The sequence below is a fragment of the Meles meles genome, chromosome 8 (assembly GCF_922984935.1).
Source record: "Meles meles chromosome 8, mMelMel3.1 paternal haplotype, whole genome shotgun sequence".
NCBI classification, from domain to species: domain Eukaryota; kingdom Metazoa; phylum Chordata; class Mammalia; order Carnivora; family Mustelidae; genus Meles; species Meles meles.
The window spans coordinates 74,017-94,158 of record NC_060073.1 but is presented as its reverse complement, the minus strand read 5'-3'; the positions used below and the strand labels follow the sequence as shown (position 1 = coordinate 94,158).

Below are 20,142 nucleotides of genomic sequence, written 5' to 3'. Positions count from 1 at the left end.
CAGGCTGGGAGCGCCCGGGCGGCCGCGGCGCGCGCTGGTCGTCAGGATAACCGCGCCTGCGCCGTGAGAGAAGCTCGCTCCGGGGTTTGCGCCCGATTTCCTGCGCAGTCCGCCGAGCCATTCCACGGTACGAGGGCCTGGGGCCGGCCCGGCCTCCGACCAGCTTTGCGGCCTCGGCCCTGGTGCCGCGCAGGCTCTCATCTCGGATGGGGACCGTGGTGACTGACCGTAGCGTCTGAACTGGGTCTCGCGAGGACGGACTGAGAATGCCGTGAGCGGCCGGAGCAAGTGCTCGCAGAGTTCGCCCCCCCCCCCCCGCCCCGGAGGAACCGGGTGGGGAAGTGGGAGAGGCGAGTGCCGGCGCCTGGGCCTGTCTCCGGGGCGAGAGGCGGGACCTCAAGGGGCTGGGACGCCGCCCCGCCTGGCGTCTGTCCACCTGGGCTGGACTCGTGGCCCTTGGGGACAAGGTCGCGAGCGCGCTGCGGCGGAGCGTGGACATGGCCTGGTGGGCTCGGCCTGCGCTTTCCGCCTTCAGAGCCCGGGGCCCGGCAGGTGAGGGGCCTCTCGGCGCGGCAGGGCGGCCGCAGGGGTGCGTCGGGGCGGGCGGGGCCGGGGGAGGCGAGCGCGCGGGCGCCCGCGCTGCTGGGGCTGAGCAGCGGGCGGGGTTCGGTCGAGGCGGGCGCCGGGGTCCGGGGTGCTCCTTGGGTGGTGGGCGGGACACCGCAGAACCGGGAAGCGCGGGGTCCCCGTTCACGCAGCTCAAAGGACATTGCAGAGGTCAGCGCGGCAGCGGGTTCTCGGCTCTCCTCTGCGCGTTTCGGGTGGGTGCGGGCAGCACTCGTGTGTCCTGTAGACGCTCGCAGTGAGCTGCCGCCGCTCAGCGTTCAGAACGCGGGGGCTTCCGAGGTCGTTCATGCGGACCTGGAGAATTCTCGTTTTTTCCTGCGTGACCGTTTCTGTGCGAACCACCACATCCACCCCAGCAAGCGCTCCCCCGACCCTGCCTCGCCGAACGGAAACGGCTAGAGTCGGGGGGAGCCACCTGTCGCTCGGGTCCCGCAGGGGCAGGTCTTGGTGGAGCCGGGGCTTCGCGGTTGTTGACCGTTCAGACCCGTCCCACCGCCTGTTTCCGCGGGGAACTGAGGGTCCCCCGCCGACTTCCCAGGCTGGGCGCGAGCTGCAGGATTCCGTTCTGTTGATGCTTCGGGTCGTGTTTAATGTTCTCTTCTTGAAACCCTTTGTGATCGCTGTCACAGGTGATGCTGAGGGTAAACGCCTGGCCGTGGGACTCCTGGTCTGAAGGTATATGGGCGTTCATTGCTCTCGATGAAGACTGCGGTTAGCACTTCCCTAGCGTACGTTCATACCCTTCTCGGCAGTAATTGTACATTTTGGGATCTTTGCTGTTAACCTTAAAAATAAAAGTTAATTTGCCACGAAAATGGGTGTGTTCAGGAATAGCAGAAAATGCAATCCAAGACGAGAAAGTTACGGCAGAACCATAGACAAGTTCCATGAACAGAAGACAGAACCGCCCTTCGAGAGAGGAAGGGGGGTGGGGCTTGGAAGACCCTGAAAAGCAGAAAGTCCTTCGGAATAAACGGGACTGGAAGTATACTGGCTTCTCATTGGCGGAGCTGCGCTCTCCTTGGCTGGGCTCTGCTCTCATTGGCAGAGCTGTGACTGGCTCTCATTGGCTGAGCTGTGGCTAACTCTCATTGGCTGGGCTCTGCTCTCGTGGGCTGGGCGGTCCGGATGGACGCAGAGGCTTCTTCCTGCGGGGAAGGCGGAGGGCTGCGAGGACATGGCGGGCGTGGGAGCGCCCCCTGCCGGCCTCCGCTCCGCTCACTGCCTAGGAATCGAACACGGGAATATCTCAAGACCCATAGTTGGAAGAAACTGAAATGTCCAGCAGTGGGTTATAATAATCGCCTTGATGCCGCCTCACACAGGTACTGAAAGTGTTGGTGAAGAGTTTAATAGACCCAAGGGATCTTTCCTTCATTCCAGAAACCTTTACTGCCCTGACCAGTGTCTGGCACATTCTGACTCCACCTGCCTGAGGACAGCACCTGAAGGACCCCGGCCCCGAGACAGCCCCCGGTGGGGACAGGACCCCCGCCCCGAGACAGCCCCCGGTGGGGACAGGACCCCCGCCCCGAGACAGCCCCCGGTGGGGACAGGACCCCCGCCCCGAGACAGCCCCCGGTGGGGACAGCAATCCGGCTGTGTCCCGTGCTGCTGCTGACCAGCTGAGAATCGGAGGTCCCCACAACCCCCTCCTCCGGGTCCATTCATTTGCGAGAGCGGCTCACAGAACGGGGGGGACCAGCTGACGGAGTCGGTTCCGGGCTTCGTCCACGGGATGCTCCAGGAACTGAGTGAACCGCCAGATCCAGAGATGCAGAGGGGAGGTCGGCAAGGGTCCCTGGTCCCTTGTGCCTCACGGAGCTTGGGGCCCAGGGGCCCGGCATGTGGTTCACCAACCGGGAAGCCCTCTGAGCACCCTCCCCTTGAGTGTTCTGGAGACTCCACCGCTCTAGTCACAGCTGGTCTGCCCGGCACCCAGCCCCTCTCCTTAGGGCCTTTCCAAAGTCCCCTCATGAACATTAAACCACATGTGGTGGAGAGGGGCTGGTTGAGCAAACAGGACACCCACTTCAGCTTCGTGGCTGTGAGGGGCGTTCAGGAACTGAGGACAGAGACCAACCATGGTAACAAAAGACGTGCCCTTTGCTCTTAGAAATTCCAAGGGTTTGAGGATAAAGACCAAAAACATTTATTATAAATCACAATATCACAACTTTCCTTTAATTCCTTTTGTGTTTCTCATAATGACTTGCATGTAGGAGGAGCTCAGTAAACCTTGGGCGCAGACCATAAGGGAAGAGTCGTTCTAGGTGCTGAGGGACGTGGGGCCATTCCCAGCGGTGGGGACAGCCGGAGCATCTCTTTTCTTCCTGACCGTCTGGCCAGTTTTCACTGGAAAACTTCCTTTGGAGACTTACCACGTCGCACTCGGAAGAACTGCTTGACGGGTGCTTTCACACAAGTCTCTGATGCAGCAGGACTCCCTGACCTACACCCTCCTTTGTCACGGTCCTCTTTCTTTTGTACATACCTTTCAGAAATCTCTTCTTTTGAAAACCAAGGTGATGCTGCATGTGGTGGGAGAGGCAGCAACACAAGCAAGTAGGCCGTGAGCAGCAAGCAAGGCCCTGACCCCAGGGTGGGGTGTGCGAGGTGGCGTGCGGGGTCGCCGCAGGGAGGGGAGGGCTGTCAGCCTGCCTAAAAGGAGCAGGGACTGAAACGGCTGCAAAGTGATTGTTCACGAAGGAGGTGGTGTCACGAAGTCCTGGCCTTGACTGGGAGAGCTGGACATGCTGAGGTGGAGAAAGGTCTTTAAGGCAGAGGAAGCTGGGGTCGGACATACACAAGAGCCAGGCGGTCCTTTTGCTTGGCTGAAAGCGGGGTATATAAGAGGGCAGGGTGGGGATTGAAATTGTCACTGGCGTGGGACGTGGTGCTGGGATGGAGAGCAGAGAGCTTCTGGGGACCCTCACTGCCTGTGCGTCCCGTGGGGGCTTGGTGCAGAGTGGGCAGTGTTGGTTTTGTAAGGAGCGAAAGAACACAAAAGACAGAGTCATCCTTCTAGAAGATTCGTGCTCCCGAATCGTTCAGATATGTATGACGATGCGCTTTTGGGATGATGCTTATTTCTTGCCTAAATCACAAATGAGTAAAGGAAATGCTCCCTGTCTCCTGTTTTTATGTCTGTATTCATTTTAGATTCATCACTCATGGGGGGTGGGTTGTGAGTTTCTTCTGTTGAATCTCTTTCCCGTCAGGGTGGAGGAGTTTCTATACTGAAGTCAGAGGCGTCCTGGGGGAGGGTCATCAAGGGCCTTCTCCCGGAAGAAGCGACATGGTGGCCATCAGTCTTTGGGGTGTGAGAATGGCGCCCGGTGCAGTGGGGCTGGCAGTCCTGAACCCTGGGTGAGTTGCCAGCATGACGCCAGGAGGTGAGGGAGTCGTGCAGCCTGGTTAGATGCTGCACGGGGGCTCCAGCAGATCAGTGAACCTAGGAAGCATTCCCAGGCCCACAGGAGGGGAGGCCCTGGTGCCCTGCCTCCCACGGCTGCAACACACTCTCGGGGTGCTGTGGGCTTGGTGTTACTCCTGCTGCTTTTGTTTCTTCTTGTTGCTTTCCTGGGTGTTGGGTCATTTTCTAAGTCCTGAGGCTCTGCTGAAGCTCATGACTTGTATGTCGTGTCTCACTTTTTTTCTGATGGAAGATCGTCCTGCTTCCCTAACCCTCTGCGGTGGGAGTGTCTCGGCTCCTGGCCTCTGGGGGCGTTTCCCTCGAGAAGCCTTCCAGTGTTTCTCAGAGAGCCTGAGCTGAGTCTACCCACTGCCTTGTCTTTTTTTTTTTTTTTTTTTAATTATCTATTTATTTGAGAGAGAGTGAGAAAAAGAGCACAAGCAGGGAGAAGGGCAGAGAGAGAGAAGCAGACTCCCAGCTGAGCAGGGAGCCCGATGTGGGGCCCGATCCCAGGACCCAGAGATAGTGACTTGAGCCTCAGGCAGACACCCACTGACTGAGCGCCCCCGGGGGCCCCAGCCCCTGACCCACTGCCTTGTCTGGGTTGTGGGATTCCTTCGGCTGCTTCATCGTACCAGCGGTGGCGAACATTGAAGATCAAGTTTCTACAGCAGTTAGGGTGCGAGTGTTTCTTTCTGGAATGGTCTCCAGAACCCACTTTTTCTCCTGATCGTTTTTGGTGTAAAGCCTGAGACATTTGGCTTTCTTTAAGTGTCCTGCCCGTCTGTCACACCGAGGTGTGCTCAGTGTATGCCTCTGCAGAGAGCACGCCCAGAACCCCACACAGCTCCCACGTCTCTGGCGTGGACCGTGTTGTCTTCGCACTCACACCGGATAACAGAATTAAGAGACTTTCCTGGTTTGCACATTCCAACTGACTTGAATTTTTTGCTCCCAAATAAGTTTTGATTTCTGAGTTGAGTCTTCTCTCTCTTGTAGCCCAGTAGTCATCCATGATGCGAAGGGTGGTCGTTTGGGGGGAGGAGAGGGAAGTGTGTAACCAGTCTTGGTGGGGGTGGTGGAAGGGCACGGGCTTTACTGTCCCCAGTCACCTGGCCACTCTCCTTTCCCGTCAGCATTACAGGTGGAAGAAGACCCATGTCTCTTTCTGCTAGTGCCTCAAGCGTCTTTGGAAGAGGAGGCAGCAGTAAGAAGGAGAAGCTTTTCCTGCAGGATATAGCGGAGCTGATCCAAGCCAGAGCCTGCCAGAGGGTGGTGGTCATGGTGGGGGCCGGCATCAGTACGCCCAGCGGCATTCCGGACTTCAGGTGCCCTGCAGCACCCGGCTCTTCCCTGGCCACCTGGGCACCTGGGCTGCCTCCTGGCCCCACCCTCTTGCTCTGGGCTCAGAGCTCCTTGCTCCTTTTGGCAGGTCTCCCAAGAGTGGCCTCTACAGTAACCTGCAGCAGTACGACCTCCCATACCCCGAGGCCATTTTCGAGCTCGCTTTCTTCTCGCACAACCCCAAGCCCTTTTTCACTTTGGCCAAGGAGCTGTACCTCAGGAACTACAGGCCCAACATCATACACTACTTCCTCCGACTGCTCCACGACAAGGGCCTTCTTCTGCGGCTCTACACACAGAACATCGATGGGCTGGAGAGAGGTGAGCCCTCCTCCTGTCGCCACCTGGCCCCTGCTTCGAGGCAGTGCTTACCCCGTCCTCTGATTTCAAGCCCACTAGTTACGCCTTTGTCCCTGACAAAAAGTCCCCCGTGTGTTTAAGAGTCACCGTGGAGATCTCATTGGTGGACCCGATGTCCTGGCCTACTGGCTGGGCTGTGAGTTTTGGAAAGAGTTAAAGTTGACATTGGGAGCTTCTAGTTAGGCTAATCTGATAGAATGATTTCTTTTTTAAGAAATTTATGATGAACTTTTTTGAGCACATACGAGTGGAGGACTGCGGTGAGCCCTCATGCCCTCGTCCAGCCGGTCTTTCCTTCGTCTGGGTCTTGCTGCCCCCTCCACCTCTCAGCCCGTTTTCTTGTATACGTGCTGGCATATTCTTGTTGTATATGAGTGCTGCCGAAGCGAGCACTCAGCCCGTTTTGTTGGAGCGTGTCTGTCCGCCATGTCATAAGCTTAACCTGTAAACAACCTGTAAGGACTTCACCGGGTATCTGGAGAAGGTGAAGACCTTCAAAACATAACTGCGATGTCACTGTCACAAAGAGATGACCACTAATGCCTTAGTATGAGCCGACTCTTTGGACAGCGATGTCCTGCCTGCCCCGCTAGCGGCCCTGACCAGCGACTCACGGATGGTCCTGACGCCCACCACGCATCGCGAGAGGCACTGGCTGAGCCTTTCTCTTATGGCAGTGGCGCCAACGGGTGCTGTGAGGCCGCACAGCTCGGCTGGGCCGCAGACACCTGGTGGTTTGAAAACCAGAGTGGCACTTAGCAGCCATGAACACCCGTGGGGATGACCTCTCCTTCCGGAGCTGCAGCAGGACAGGCCTTGTGGGAAGGTGGGAGTGTGTGGCCGTGGGCTTTCACGTACGGAGATTTAGGACAGTAACGGGGACAGTAGGAAGCCACTCGCAGCTGGGACTGTCTGCCCGTCACAGCTCAGAAGCTGACAGTGGGAACAGGTAACTCTCCTAATGAGTTACCTCTGTTTTTCTACAGTTCTTTCCCTCGTTAGTACAATATTTATTTGTCTTCCCTCTGTCAAACCCTGAGCCAACCACTTTCGCCAGGCTGCCTGGGGAGGGTCAGGAAGAGGAACAAACAGGGCAGACCAGACGCGGGGGAAGAACCTGTGGGAGGTGGACGCGGCTCCTTCCCATAGCGAAGAGGATGAGAAAGGCCGCGACCCGCGGAAGAGCCCCATCGCTCTGAGAGGGCAAGGCCCAGAACGGTGTGGGAGGAGCGCTGCTGCTTCCAGCCCTGGAGCCGGTCGCCCCTACCGTGGGAGCCTCAGGCACAGTGTGGCTGTCCTGTGAGACGGTTCAGAAGCCGCCCGGGACGAAGCGAGGTCAGGGGTGTGGTGCTGCCTCTGAGGCTCTTCTCGTCCGCGGCCCGCAGGGGAGGGGTGAGTGCCGGTGCAGACCGCGGAGGGCTCAGCGGCCGGCAGGCCCTCCGGGCAGAGGCTGGGGCCGAGCTTCTGCAGGACGGGTGGCTGCGGCCGGAGGGTGGCTCCCCTGCGGAGGAGACAGGGCGGGGCGGGGCGGGGCAGGTGGTGCTCCACAGTTTTTCTATTTTTTTGAAACTTATTGTCTTTATGTAGTTTTTTTTTTTTAATTTTAAGCTTTATTTATTTGAGAGGGAGTGAGAGCACTTCCTATGCATGTGCCCGTGGTGGGGGGCGGAGGGAGAGGGAGAGCATCTCCGGCAGACCCTCCTCCGAGTGTGGGGCCTGCCTGCCTCGGGACTGGATCCCGTGACCCTGAGGCGGGGACCTGAGCCGAAATCAAGAGTCAGATGCCCAATGACTGAGCCATCCAGACACCCCTGTATCGTTGTTTCACTTTTCCTTGGTGTCTGTAGAGTAGAAAATGTTTCCCTAGGTATCAAATGTAATTTTATCTGCACTTAATCAGACTTGTTGACAGGCTTCGTTTAACCGGGATTCAGCTCCATCTGGGAGCCCTGATCCTTGCGCTCACCCCGCTCAGGGGGGCGTCATCTTCAGTTGGCGGCGGTGGTGACCCCAGGCTTGCACTGAGGGCTGGGACTCTGGCAGGGCCTCCCGGCTCAGAGCTCACCCTGGGGCCGGCCGCTCTTAGCTGTGTTTGAATTTCAGCGTCCGGTATCCCTGCCTCGAAGCTGGTTGAAGCTCATGGATCCTTCGCCTCTGCTACGTGCACCGTCTGCCAAAGGCCCTCTCCGGGGGAGGACATTTGGGTGAGTTGTCCTGCTGCCCCTTCTCTCTCTTCTGCACTTTGTGGTGGGAGTGATCGGAAAAGTGGCGTTTTATAGGCATCATCTTAGAAGGACAACGGTAATGGTGTGAAGCGTTTTCCTTTATTTTTAAATTGGAAAAGTAATACACACTTGTAAAACATTAAGAAATGTGTAGGAGAAAACGTATCTCCCTTCAACCTGTTCCTACAGCCCACTTGTAACAGTTTGATGTACAATGCTCCAAGCCTTAAAAAAAAGCAAAAAAGCATACCCTAAACATAATTGGCCCTGTCGGTGTACCTACACCACAGAGTGACTGTGCTGTTTTTAGTAATGGGATTACTAAGAATTTAAAAAATTTATTTATTTGAGAGAGAAGGAGAGAGCACGAGTGGGCGGGGGGTGACAGAGGGAGAGAGAACCTCATGCAGACTCGCCACCGAGGGCAGAGCCCAATGTGGGGGTCGATCCCATGACCCTGAGATTATGACCCGAGCTGAAACCAAGAGTCAGACACTTACTGACTGAGGCACACAGGCGCCCCAGCAATAGGGTTGTTAAGTTTAATATTCTACAAACTGCTTTGTTACAGAACAAAAGTTTGTGGATATCTTGTGTCAGAAAGTACAGGTCTGCCTGCTGTTTTTAGTGACTTATATTACAGTCAGCCCTTCACCGGCCGCGGGGTATTTTCTGATGTCTGTGATTTTGCTGTGAGGAAGAATGCATCCATGATGCTCGTGCTTGTGTCCTGTGTCCTGCTGGCGGTCGTTCTGTCGGATGGGTTTCTTCCAGCAGAACAGGATAGACTGGAGAACCTTAAATAAAGACAAAACTCTGAAGTGTTGCTGAGGCATAGGACCCTGTCTTTTATCTTTTAATGAGGTCAGACTCACAGAACCGTCAGATTAACATCCGGCAGTGCTCAGTTTGTTGGTATATTCCGTGTCCTGGCACCACTGCCTCTCTCTGACCCCAGAACATTTTCATCACTGCACAGGAAAGCTCTGTACCCCCACCCGGTCAACCCCCCACAACCCCTGGCCAACACGGGCCCTTTTCCAGAAGTTCAGAGCTGGATTCATATACGTGCAGCCTTTTCAGTCCGATTCCCTTCACTTAGTCAGATGCCTTTAAGGTTCCTCCATGTCTTTCCGTGGCTTTGCAGACCACTTCTTCTGAGTACTGAGTAATACTCCCTTGTCCGGACGGACGACAGTTATCTGCATCTACCGAAGGGCCTCTTGGCTGCTTCCGTGTTTTGGCAATGATGAACAAAGCTGCTGTAAACCTCCCCATGCAGGTTTTTGTGTGGATGTGAGTTTTTGGCGCTTTTGTTAAATACCAAGTGAGAGCGTGTTTCGTGCCTTCTGACCTGGCTGCCCCACTTTGCATTTCCGCCGGCAGCGAGTGGGAGCTGCGTTTGGTGTTGTCCGTGTTCTAGACTTTGGCCGTGGTGGTAGGCTGGTGGGGGTCCCGTGTGCTCTCGTGTGCGGTTCCGTGAGGACACGCTTTTCAGACGCTCATTTGCTGCCTGTACTTCTTCGCTGTCTCTTCGGGTCTTCGGCCGATTTTTTAATTCAGTTGCTCATTTTCTTATTGTGGAGTTTTAAGAACTTTTTTTGCATTATGGATAACAGTCCTTTATCAGATGTCTTTCGTAAACACTGTCTTCCTGCTTTCTTGACAGTGTCTTTCACGGAGCAGGTTCCGGTTTTAACGGGGTCTTCCATGAATTGTGCCTTCGGTGTTACCTCTGAAGAGTCGTTGCCGGCTCCTGCCCCGGCCCTTGCAATGGCAGCGGAAACAAAGGGCGGGGGGTTGGGGCTGGTTGTTTAGGGGCCGACCTTTGCTGCAGGTGAAAATGGAGAGTGGTCGTGGTCTTTCTGTTAGGTGAGTCATCTAGGATGCCAGTGCGCTGGTTTTCCAAATTAACTAAGTCCGGAGCGGACAAGGGTTCCTGTAAGATGGTGGTTCGGCTCATTGGTAATGGAGTTAAGGGCTACCTGGGGGGGATTTAGCATCCAGAGGAAGAACTTTCTTTGAAGACCGTGTGCAGTCAATCGTGATGGTCATGAACAGCTTCATCAGGCTTCTCCGAGCAAGCCCGAGTCTGTTCCAGTCCGCAGGCTCAGGAAAGGGTCCTGTAATTGCTCGATGTTGCCGGCAGCCATCTCGGGAGCTCCCGGGTGCGATCCCAAATCTGCCCCGGTTGGCGGAGGGCAGGGACAGACTGAGGAGGCGGCCACTCCAGGTTCGTAGGTGTCCGTTCTCATCATCAAGGGAACTGACATACAAGGCTTGTCCTGGGCAGCAGCGGGACGGCTGGATCCCCACATCTGACTCCAGATCTTAAAAAATGTATGAAGAGGCCGTAACTGGGCTCAGCCCAGTCTACCCTGCACGTGTTCTCAACACCACACCACATCACCTTCTCAAGGCCGCGTCCTTGGAGCAGCCTCTGTGGGGGGTGGCGGGGGGGACACAAGGGGAACCCATGATCCGAGGATGCAGGAACGGAGTGAGGAGCTTCCAAGTGCTGGGGTCCAGGTCACAGGTCCACTGAGGGTCACATCTCTTTGATGCCCTTCCCCAACATCTGGAGATTTCCAGCGAGTATTCTAGTACTTTGCCCAAACTCAGGCATCTGTTTCTCTAAATCCCTTTCAGGCACTCTCATTGGGCTGGTTTTGTCCAGCGTTTGGCCTGACCCTCACCGGCAAGCATATGGACCCATCGACATAAATCTGAGAAATCAGATCAGTAAGTTTGAACGACCATGTTAGGTTCTACAGCAGATTCTGGGGGTCCTCAGTCCCTTTAGGACACTCTTCCAGTATGGCTCGAAATTCAGCTTTGGTCCAGGCAACACGAGCAATTGGTGTTCACTGGGCCCCAGCAGAGTGAACCTTAGAAGCGGCAGGCGTGAACAGGCTCAGGAGACGGAGGAGGTGGGTGGGGAGAGTCTGGAGGTAAAGGGAGGCTCCGCGGAGGGTTAGAATGAGCGGTGGGTGTGAGGGAGGTGGGGGCTGTGCCGAGGGAAGAGGAAAATGGCTCCACAGGCGGGGCCTGAGCGCAGGACCTGTCAGAGACAAAGGAGGTGAGGAGGGCCAGACTCAGAGGCTGCGTTGACTTCTTTCAGTTGTTTGCCTCTTTGGAAAATGCTGTTTCTAAATTAACGAACCAAAGAGTGGAGCAAACTTTCTTTGAACCCTAAAATGTTTGGAAGCTTCCAGGTACCAACTAAAATAACATGGCTGTCCGATTCAGTGGTGAGAAGAGTGAACTGGGGGAGATGGCGCGTTCCCCATCATGGCCATCGAAGGTGTAAATTACTTTTGGTGGAGTCCGTCCATTTAGTTAAGAATGCACGTGAGGAGGGACCACAGTTTTGAAATCTAGAGCAAGTTGGGGCCCCAGAAGTGTGAGAGTGTGGGGGCAGAGGTGTCCTCAAAGCGTTTGATCCCCGGGACCCCCTTTCCGAGAGACTTTTCCCTAGAGGGAAGAGATAACTTTCCAAACAGTGCAGTTCCGGTAGGGACAGCCTGGCTCTAGGAAGGAGTCAGACCAAAGATCAGGCGAGTACTCAGAGAAAGGACAACGCCATCTAAAGTTCTCTAATAAAGCCTGAAGAACTCAAAACACAGCCCAGGAGAGAGCTCGCCCTCGACCCCAGGCTCGGGGAGAAAGCTGCAAGCCCGACTGGGTCTGTGGGGCCTGGCACCTGTTTGCTCGCAGCCTCAGAACCTCTGGGGGCAGCGCCTGCATCCCACTTCTGACACCAAGTCATGTTTTCCTGAAAGCAAAACTACCTTTAGCAAAATGGACTTATTCAGGAACAGTAGAAAAACGCAGTTTGGGACAAGCAAGCTACAGCAAAACTCGGCAAGTCCAAACAACAAAGGAGAGGAACATTTGATGGAGAGGAAGGAGGGAGTTGGGAGGGGCTGGAGAAGCAGTTCAGGGGCAAGATGGTGTCTTGCTAGCTGAGTCACTGGGATGGTTGATTTGTTGTAGACGGTGGTACACATCTTCCCCTGTTGGGACCTGTCTTGATGGTTCTTTGCTGTTGGGGCTCTTCTGTTGGGTCTGTAATTCGCAATTCTTCATGTGATTGGTGGTGAGTGGTAGGGTTCCTTCCAGTCTCCTGAATCCACATTAGCAAGATCTCCCTTTATTAATTTTCATAACGTCCGGCACCATTTGTTGAAGAGACGAGATTTGCTCTTTTGTCAAAGATCAGTTGACTGTGCGAGTCTACTTCTAGGCTCTCTGTTGTGTCCCACTGGTATTTTACCTGTTCTTACAGTCATGCCACAGTCCTGAGTCCTGTAGCTTTTTATACTAAGTCTTTTTTTTTTTTTCAAAGATTATCAGACAGACATCACAAGTAGGCAGAGAGGCAGGCAGAGAGAGGGAGGGAAGCAGGCTCCCTGCTGAGCAGAGAGCCCGATGTGGGACTCGATCCCAGGACCCTGAGATCATGACCTGAGCTGAAGCAGAGGCTTTAACCCACTGAGCCACCCAGGCTCCCCTTTATACTAAGTCTTGATGTCTTCTCCATTATTCCATGTGTTGGGTCTTCTGGTCTTCCCGTATGAACTCAAGATCAGTCTGTCACTATCTGTTCTTTGCACCTTTGTAACCTCTTCTCTCTGTCTTTGGAGTTTTGCACTTTTACTGTGGTCTATCTCCTTATGGATCTCCTCTTGTTTACTTACTCTGCTGTAAATTTGTAGGACTTTCTGAATCTGTGGTTTGAGACCTTTCATCATTGCTGGCAAGACCCTTGGCCATTGCCTCTAATGCGTTTCCCACTCCCTCTCCTCCCTTGTGGAGCTTAAACTCCCATGAGACCTTCTCAGGCTCCCACCTGTGGCTTTTATGTGTATTCTGGCTTTCTTCTCTGTGCTGTATTGTGGATAATGTCTTTTGATCTGTTTTCCAGTTTATCTACCTTTTATTCTGTGGTTCAGAGTCAAGCTCTTCCACTGAGTGCTGATTTTTCCTACTTTCTGTTTGTTTGTTTGGAAAAGATTTAATGAGATGCAAAACCTCAATCAGCAGTAGGCTCATTTCCAGGTCTGAATTACTGGCCCCATTTTTTTCTTCCAAATTTTTATTTAAAAACTAGTTAGTTAATATATAGTGTGGTAGTGGTTTTAGGGGTACAATTTAGTGATTCATCATCTACCTACAGTACCCAGTGCTTATCACAAGTGCCTTCCTAATTTTTGGTACTTTTTATTACTGGGCGTTCTCTTTGGTTCTTTTTCAAATCCACTACATTATTTTTTATAGTTTTCTATCTCCATCAGATGCTTCAAAGCTGTCTTGTTTTGTTTTAAAGCACTGAACACAATTTTGCCTTAATCTGTGTCTGATAGTATGTGAAGTCTTTGCGTAGACTCTCTTTGGTCTGCTGTCTCTGCTGGTTCTGGCTGGGCTCAGCTTGCTAAGCTGAGACCAGGAAGGTTTGTCTTAGGAAACCGGTGTCCTCTTTCTTAGGCTGCCTCCTCTGAAACCCAGCCCAGCACATCAAAGCAGGCATCTTAGGGCATAGTGATGGTTTGTGTCCACCTCCCCGTGGCCTGCGGGGAAGCGGTCTGGTGTAATGGTCCTTAGAGCTTCAGCCTGAATGTCTGCCAGGCCTAGGACGATGTCATGTTCGCTTTAGCTAAAGTCAGGGACAAATTTTATATCAACTTTCACATTGAATTATGCCTAGTGGAGGCCGCAGGCCTGTAGAGAACCCCCTGAGGGCTGTTCATCCACTGAGTATTTCCTTGGCATCTGAACGGCTCTGAGAACCGCCCCAGGTGCACAGCTTCATGGGATACGTGCGGCATGTCCTGTGCCTTCGGGACCCACTCTTGAGTACTCCACCCGGCCGCCAGTTTTAGGGGCTCTGTGAATCAAAATGGGCAAAATGTCAATAAATGCCAAAGCTGGGTTCATGATTCAGTTGCTGTGAGTGTTTGAAAATTTCTTAGTGAAGGCAATCTTTTTTTTTTTTTTTTAAGTGTTTACTTAAGTCCTAGTTATGTCACATACACTGTTGTGTTTGTTTCAGGTGTGCTGTTTAGTCACTCACACGTCCATATGTCCCCCAGTGCTCGTCACCGCCATGCCCTCCTCAGTCCCCGTCCCCCAGTCAGCCCGTCCCCTGCCCCCCACCTCTAGTCGCCATGAGTTTATTCTCATGTTGTTAGTTAAGAGCGTTTCTTGGTTTGCCTCTCTCTCTCTCATTCTGTTTCCCTCGATATTAAGAGCCAACTTTTTTTTTTTTTTTAAAGATTTTATTTAGGGGCGCCTGGGTGGCTCAGTGGGTTAAGCCTCTGCCTTCAGCCCAGGTCATGATCTCAGGGTCCTGGGATTGAGACCCACATCGGGCTCTCTGCTCAGCAGGGAGCCTGCTTCTCCCTCTCTCTCTGCCTGCCTCTCTGCCTACTTGTGATCTCTGTCTGTCAAATGAATAAATAAAAAATCTTAAAAAAAAATTTAAAGTGTGTTGTGACATCGTCTTCAGCCTATTTTCTGTGTGTGTCACACAGGCTGACGTGTCCGTGGACAGGATTCCCCGCTGCCCAGTCTGCACTGGCATTGTGAAACCCGACATCGTGTTCTTTGGCGAGGCACTTCCCCAGAGGTTCCTGCTGCATGTGGTTGACTTCCCTATGGCGGATCTGCTGCTCATCCTTGGGACATCCTTGGAGGTTTGTCAGCAGGTCCAGAGGTGGACTGAAGTGCGTGTGCATGTGTGGCGGGCGGGGGGGAGGCTGGAAGGGAAGGGCCCAGGAGGTGGGGCAGGGCACCAGGTGCTCTCGGAGCCTTCTGGCATCCTGACTTGGGAAGGGGAGGAGGGCCAGCTGGTGAGGAAGCAGAGGTATTGCTGGCCTAGGGAGCGGCAGTCTGGGCAGAATGGGGAGGAGGGAGGACACTCAGCTTTGGGGGTGCTGTCAGTGTGGGTGGGGCACCGTGTGTGAGCAGAAGGGAGAAGGGAGGGATGTGGAGGGGTAGGGCAGGACAGACTTCCCAGGCCGTATCGCAGAGGCCAGTTTTGTGCTAGAAGCATTGATGGACTCGAAGGGGTTGAGCGTCCCAGAGACTGTTGGGCACTGGGGATTGAAGCAAGATGTCCAGGAGGCTGGTGCTCATGACGCCAGAGCTATGGGCACATTCAGACCATGTGACTGTGAGAGAGGGCAAGCGGAAGGACTTGGGGACAGGAGAGGGAGTGGTTTGGCTCTGCCTGTGGGCACTCAGGCCATTTGTTGGTAAGGAGGTGTGTGAGGGGGGTGCCGAGCTCAGTTCTGCACATGTGTGTGTGAGGTACCTGGGACACAACCATGGACACATTCCAGAAGCTGTTCTCCATCTGGGCCTGAAGCTCAGGACTTTGCGAAGGACGTTACAAGAGCAATAAACGAGCCCTGCACCGAGCTCTGCTTGACTGGATGTCGGCACCACAGGGCACCAGGGCCAGGAGGGCCTGTGCTCACAGCTCTCGCCAGCCCAGAGGCCTCGAGTCCAGCACGCTTCTTCAGCAGACGTGCCTGTTGTGGGCTGGCCCTGTGCTAGGGCTTTGGACAGACGCAAGCCAGGGATGGCGTTAGGTGGCAGTGTGACAGAGGAGAAGTGACAAGTGGGACGGGAAAGCCGGAAAGGGTTGTGACCTGAGTGGCCACAAGAACAGAGCTGGTTTCCTGAGAGTGAGAAGCCACATGGGCAGGTTGGGGGAACTTGGCCCCAGACTCACTGACTCGAGTGCTATGTCAGACCTGTGATGCCCATACTGGGCCTGGATAGAAGGGGGAGCTTTGTGGGGGGCAGAGGGCCAGGGCCGTAGTAGTTAGCGGTGGGTGGTGCAGGGTCTGGCCGCCGCCCTGTGCTGCCCGGCAGAAGTGGACACTGGGACCGCCAGTCCTCTCTTTGTTAAGTGAAATGAAAATAGCCTTTTTCTCTGGTTATCAAAGTACCGTGTGCTCCCACATTATACAGAGACAGGGAGTGAAGTAGAGAGTCCCTCCAGGTGGTTTGTTTGTCCTCACAGGCTTCTCTGCTGCGTAGATGTGGGCTCTCAGCAGAGGCGGGGCAACACTGTGTACAGAGACCTCCTTGGTCAGGTGCGGGTATGCGGTCCCCGCTGGGACCCCCGAGCAGAGTTCTTGTCTGCGGGCACCGAGGAGTCTGCGGTGTTGCTCAGACTTTATCTCCTGTGCCGCGTGGAAGAAACAGTAATGCACTTGATTACAGACCAACCCTCTGGGTCCCACTGAGGGGGACGCGTGTCAACCATAGGGTGCTTTCTAAAATCTGAATTAGCTGAACTCTGGAACACATCTAGCCCCAAGAGTTTTAAGATGAGGGATGAGGGATGTATGACAACTTATTTAAGTAACGTTCTATTGATGGACAGCAGAAACAAATAGTGTATGGATTTTATGTTTAGAATAATAGCGTAGTGAGCGGTTGTGTGTACACGTGTTTGCGCTCTCATGTGAGCACTTCGGTTAATACGGAGAAGTTACTTTCCAAAAAGATACACTAGGTGAACTGCCACCAACCATGTAGGAGGGGCCGTTTCCCACACCCTCAGCAACACCAAACATTAGCTGTCTTTAAGTGTTTTTTTAAAATCTGTCTTTAAGTTTTTATCCGTCTGATTGGTTAGAAATAAATGTGTGTGAGAGAGAGGAGGAAAGAGAGCGAGAGGAGGGAGATCTAACATTTCTATAGTGAAGAGTGAAGTTCATCCTTTCGTGCTAACCACTGTATTCTCTGTGGGTTACATATTTATACCTCTTGCTCATTTTTCCGTGGGCTATTTTCTTCGTCTGTTTATAAGTTAGCATATAAAGCCATACATGATAGAAAGTGTTTATAAATAGTTTAGCAGTTAGATAAATTGTCACATTTTGTTAGTATGTTTGCAGTTTATGGTAATGAGGTTTAAAAATTATTTTTCTACCTCATATTTTTATGTAGATAATAATGTGATACTTGGCCTTATCTGACTTAACAGGCCTAAAAAGTTCTCTACCTTCACTTGTGAAACCCAAATTCCCTTGAAGAACTGTTCTGTGTACATTTCAATCACTCACTTGAAATTTTTTCAGCGAAAGCAGGAGTTGAGTGTTTTCCAGACAATGAGCCATGTCCATGCCATTTATTTCATCCGTTCCTTGTATTATTACTCGTGAGTGGAAATTTCACTTGGGAGCTGGATGAAGAAGCCCAGAGGCACCGAGTTAGGAGCCCTGGAGGTCTGGATGGTGGAGACTGTGGAGAGGTGGGACACCCACCCCTGTGGGCTGCCTAGGAGCCCCCTGTGGGCCCAGGCCTTTGCTCCCAGGGAGCGGGAGCGGACAGGCGAGATGCTGCTGGGAGGAGACTGTGTGTGATGGGGCAGGACAGGTAAGAGGGGGTACAGACGCTGCAGCCCAGATGCACCTGGGCAGGGAGACCTGTGGAGGCCAGAACGTGTGGGAAGCAGAATGACATGGACCAGAGGGAGGCACAAGAAGGGAGGAACCCAGGCACTGAGACCGAGCAGACCGCATGGCTGGAAGAAGTGGGACAGTGGTGTGTTTTCACTGTGTCCAAGGCCTCACGTCAGTCTGAGCTGCCCTTTCAAAGGCTCAGGCTGTGGCATGCAGTATCCTGGGGGGCTTGGAGGGTGGGCACTGGGCTCCTCACGTTTGGGCAATTTTTCAGGTAGAACCTTTTGCCAGCTTGTCTGAGGCTGTGCGGAGCTCGGTGCCCCGACTGCTCATCAACCGGGACTTGGTGGGGCCCTTTGCCTGGCGTCCTCGCGGCACGGATGTGGTCCAGCTGGGGGATGTGGTTCAAGGCGTGGAAAGGCTGGTGGAGCTTCTGGGCTGGACGGAAGAGTTGCAGGAGCTTGTCCAGCAGGAGACGGAGAAGGTACAGGCTGTCAAGCAGGGTCCTCTGAAGAAGGGCTGTCTTCCTCACTGCCCAGGGGTCTGGGTCCACCTGATTGGGAGTTCTGGCTGGCTGGAAAGGGACAGAAATAGCAGATACTGGCTATTACTCCTGTCCCGGCCACTGTCTGGGGCCTTCCGGGTGCTTATGAATTGGGTGTTGGGACTCATCATCACCGGGCGGAGATGAAGACAGTCGCGGAGCTGCGACTCGGTCCAGGCGGACCCGGCGGCTCTCACTGCAGCCTTTTGTCCCCACATAAAGCAGCACCAACAGCTCCAGGCTCGGGTGCGATTCTGAGATGAACTTTGAGGAGCTGGACTTGTGTGCTGGTACGGGATGAAGCCCAACCTTGGGATGCTTTCAGGAGGTGGTCAGCGCGAGGGCTACTGGCCTGTGACGACCTCCGGAGGGTGGAAAGCCAAAGACCCCTGATGCTCTCGAGGTGTCAAACCTGTTCCAAGTGAAGTTTCCTGGGAGAATCAGTGAAGCGTGTGTGGCCTGTTGTCTAAAGGAGGCAGGTTGAGTACCTCAAGTCAGTTGTCTCCAGAAGGGTCCTGTGACCGGGGCCCTGGGGCTGAGGTCTTGGGAAAGCCTTGCCCTTCAGCTGTGAGTGCCTCGGGGCTCAGGGCTGTTGGGTGGGGACTGACCAAAGCCCCCAGCCTCTGGCTGCAGCCTGCTTTCGTACCACGTTGAACCAAAGAAAGAAGAATTTGAGGCTTATTGAGGCCAGGAGGCTTCGTGCTATTTCCACACATCTTAGACATTGTGGCCGCTGGTTTTTCTGGCTCTCCTTTCCAGAGTTTGGCTCTAATGGCTAAGATGTAGGCTGATACCGCTCCTTATCTCATTGTAAATGTCAAAGTTCCGCTCCTGGGTGGTTTTGTGGACACAGACAAGGCAGGTAGCAGGGAAGCCTGTACTTTGCACATTAAGAGAAGAGGCGGTAAGTGGCTTGGTCCGATCAGCCTGGCAGCTTCTTGGATCTGACATCCTTTTTCCATACAAGACTGAGTCATGCGACCCCCCCCCCCCCCCGGGATTTTTAGAAGCAGTCCTACAGGATTTGACCTGTGCGATTTTACAGTCTTACGGAAATTTATGTAAGGTGGGTTCTGGTATTAGGGGTTTATGTATATAATCAAAGGGCTGCTACCCAGAAGTTAAATGTCGAGGGAGGAGCTGCAGTCTGCCCTGGGGTCACCTTCCCCAGTAGTGCCTGTTTCTGAGCATTTTGCTTCAGCACATCTCACCTGGCTGGCCACCTGGATTCGCCCTGCTGGCATCGTGTTACTTGGGCTCAACAGCACCACTGGCAGAGGCAGAAAAGCTTTTGTTTTATGAAATAGTTTGAACCCAGGCCCTGAGCTCTGTGGGTCCGATTCCCTTTCTCCTCTGTTCCAGCTCCGTGGACAGGACAGATAGAGTGACGGCGGGTCCCCCCTCCCCTTCTGGGACTGGAAATGGTTCCAAGGAGTCCCTGCCCACCTCTGAGCCAACAGTCTTGGCTGAACCAGAACCTGCGGCCTAAGGAAGAGGGTGAGGTCCTGAGCTCCGTGCCAATGGGTCATGTCAGGCTCCGGCTGTGGGTCACCCCAGTTGCGGGTGCCAAACTGCCCGGCGCTTTTCTGTGCTTTGACTCTTCAGTCGCTGAAGCTCTTGATGCTGAACAAAAGCTTTCTCCTGACAGTGACCTTCTGGAACCCCAGCGGACCCCCAGGACACCCAGACCGGATCTGCTCTGTATCTGGGTCTCCGTCTGAAGGGGCAGGCTCAGCATCTCTGTCCGTTAGACTGTCTGGGGCAGAGGGGCCACCGCCACTCCCAAGGCGTGGTCCTGGGTCCCAGCTAATAGAATCCAGTCCTGTAGCATGCTAGCCTCCTTAGTAGGGTTATTGTTAGTTGGAGAAACTTTGCTCATTTCTGGCATGAAATAAACTCTTTGGTCTCCTCAAAGGAATGCAGGTGTTAATGATGTGGAAAGGGGACCTTGGGCGAGCATGGACATTCCCCACAATGGAATCACCCAAGGATGGAGAACACGCCTCTGGGTCCACCCTGGAGAGGGGCCTAGTGCTGTTTCCCACGGAGCCCCAACACCTCTCACCAACAGGCATCGTGCTCCCTCCGCTCTACCCTGATGCCGCTTACCTCAGCCTCTCCCAGAAACTCTTCCGCTCTGGCAGCTGAGCAGCTCCCCAGTCCCCACTCTGCCCCGCCAGACCTTCCCAGTAATGCCCCCGAGAT

General features: G+C 54.1%; 1 protein-coding gene across 8 annotated transcripts; it reads left to right on the top strand.

Moving 5' to 3' along the window:
• The first annotated feature begins 234 nt into the window (after positions 1-234).
• Positions 235-19,851, top strand: SIRT3 (sirtuin 3). Of its 8 annotated transcripts, none has more exons than XM_046017010.1 (9): positions 362-552; positions 3,849-3,996; positions 5,179-5,370; positions 5,475-5,707; positions 7,850-7,950; positions 14,505-14,666; positions 17,668-17,877; positions 19,300-19,434; positions 19,586-19,851. In XM_046017010.1, the coding sequence occupies exons 1-8, from the start codon at positions 498-500 to the stop codon at positions 19,318-19,320; spliced, it is 1,122 nt and encodes a 373-aa protein (XP_045872966.1). In that variant the 5' UTR covers positions 362-497; the 3' UTR covers positions 19,321-19,434; positions 19,586-19,851. The 8 variants fall into 8 exon arrangements, with proteins under 8 accessions (XP_045872969.1, XP_045872966.1, XP_045872964.1 ...); XM_046017008.1 differs by adding an exon at positions 18,263-18,401 and having other exon boundaries at positions 19,300-19,851; XM_046017013.1 differs by lacking the exon at positions 3,849-3,996 and adding an exon at positions 18,263-18,401 and having other exon boundaries at positions 235-552; positions 19,300-19,851.
• The last annotated feature ends 291 nt before the right edge of the window (positions 19,852-20,142 follow it).

Coding starts and splice junctions, on each gene's coding strand:
- SIRT3 (XM_046017008.1), top strand. CDS start 498: ATGGCCTGGTGGGCTCGGCCTGCGCTTTCCGCCTTCAGAGCCCGGGGC. Junction 3,997..5,178: donor CTGGCAGTCCTGAACCCTGG/GTGAGTTGCCAG, acceptor CTTTCCCGTCAG/CATTACAGGTGGAAGAAGAC. Junction 5,708..7,849: donor CATCGATGGGCTGGAGAGAG/GTGAGCCCTCCT, acceptor TTTGAATTTCAG/CGTCCGGTATCCCTGCCTCG.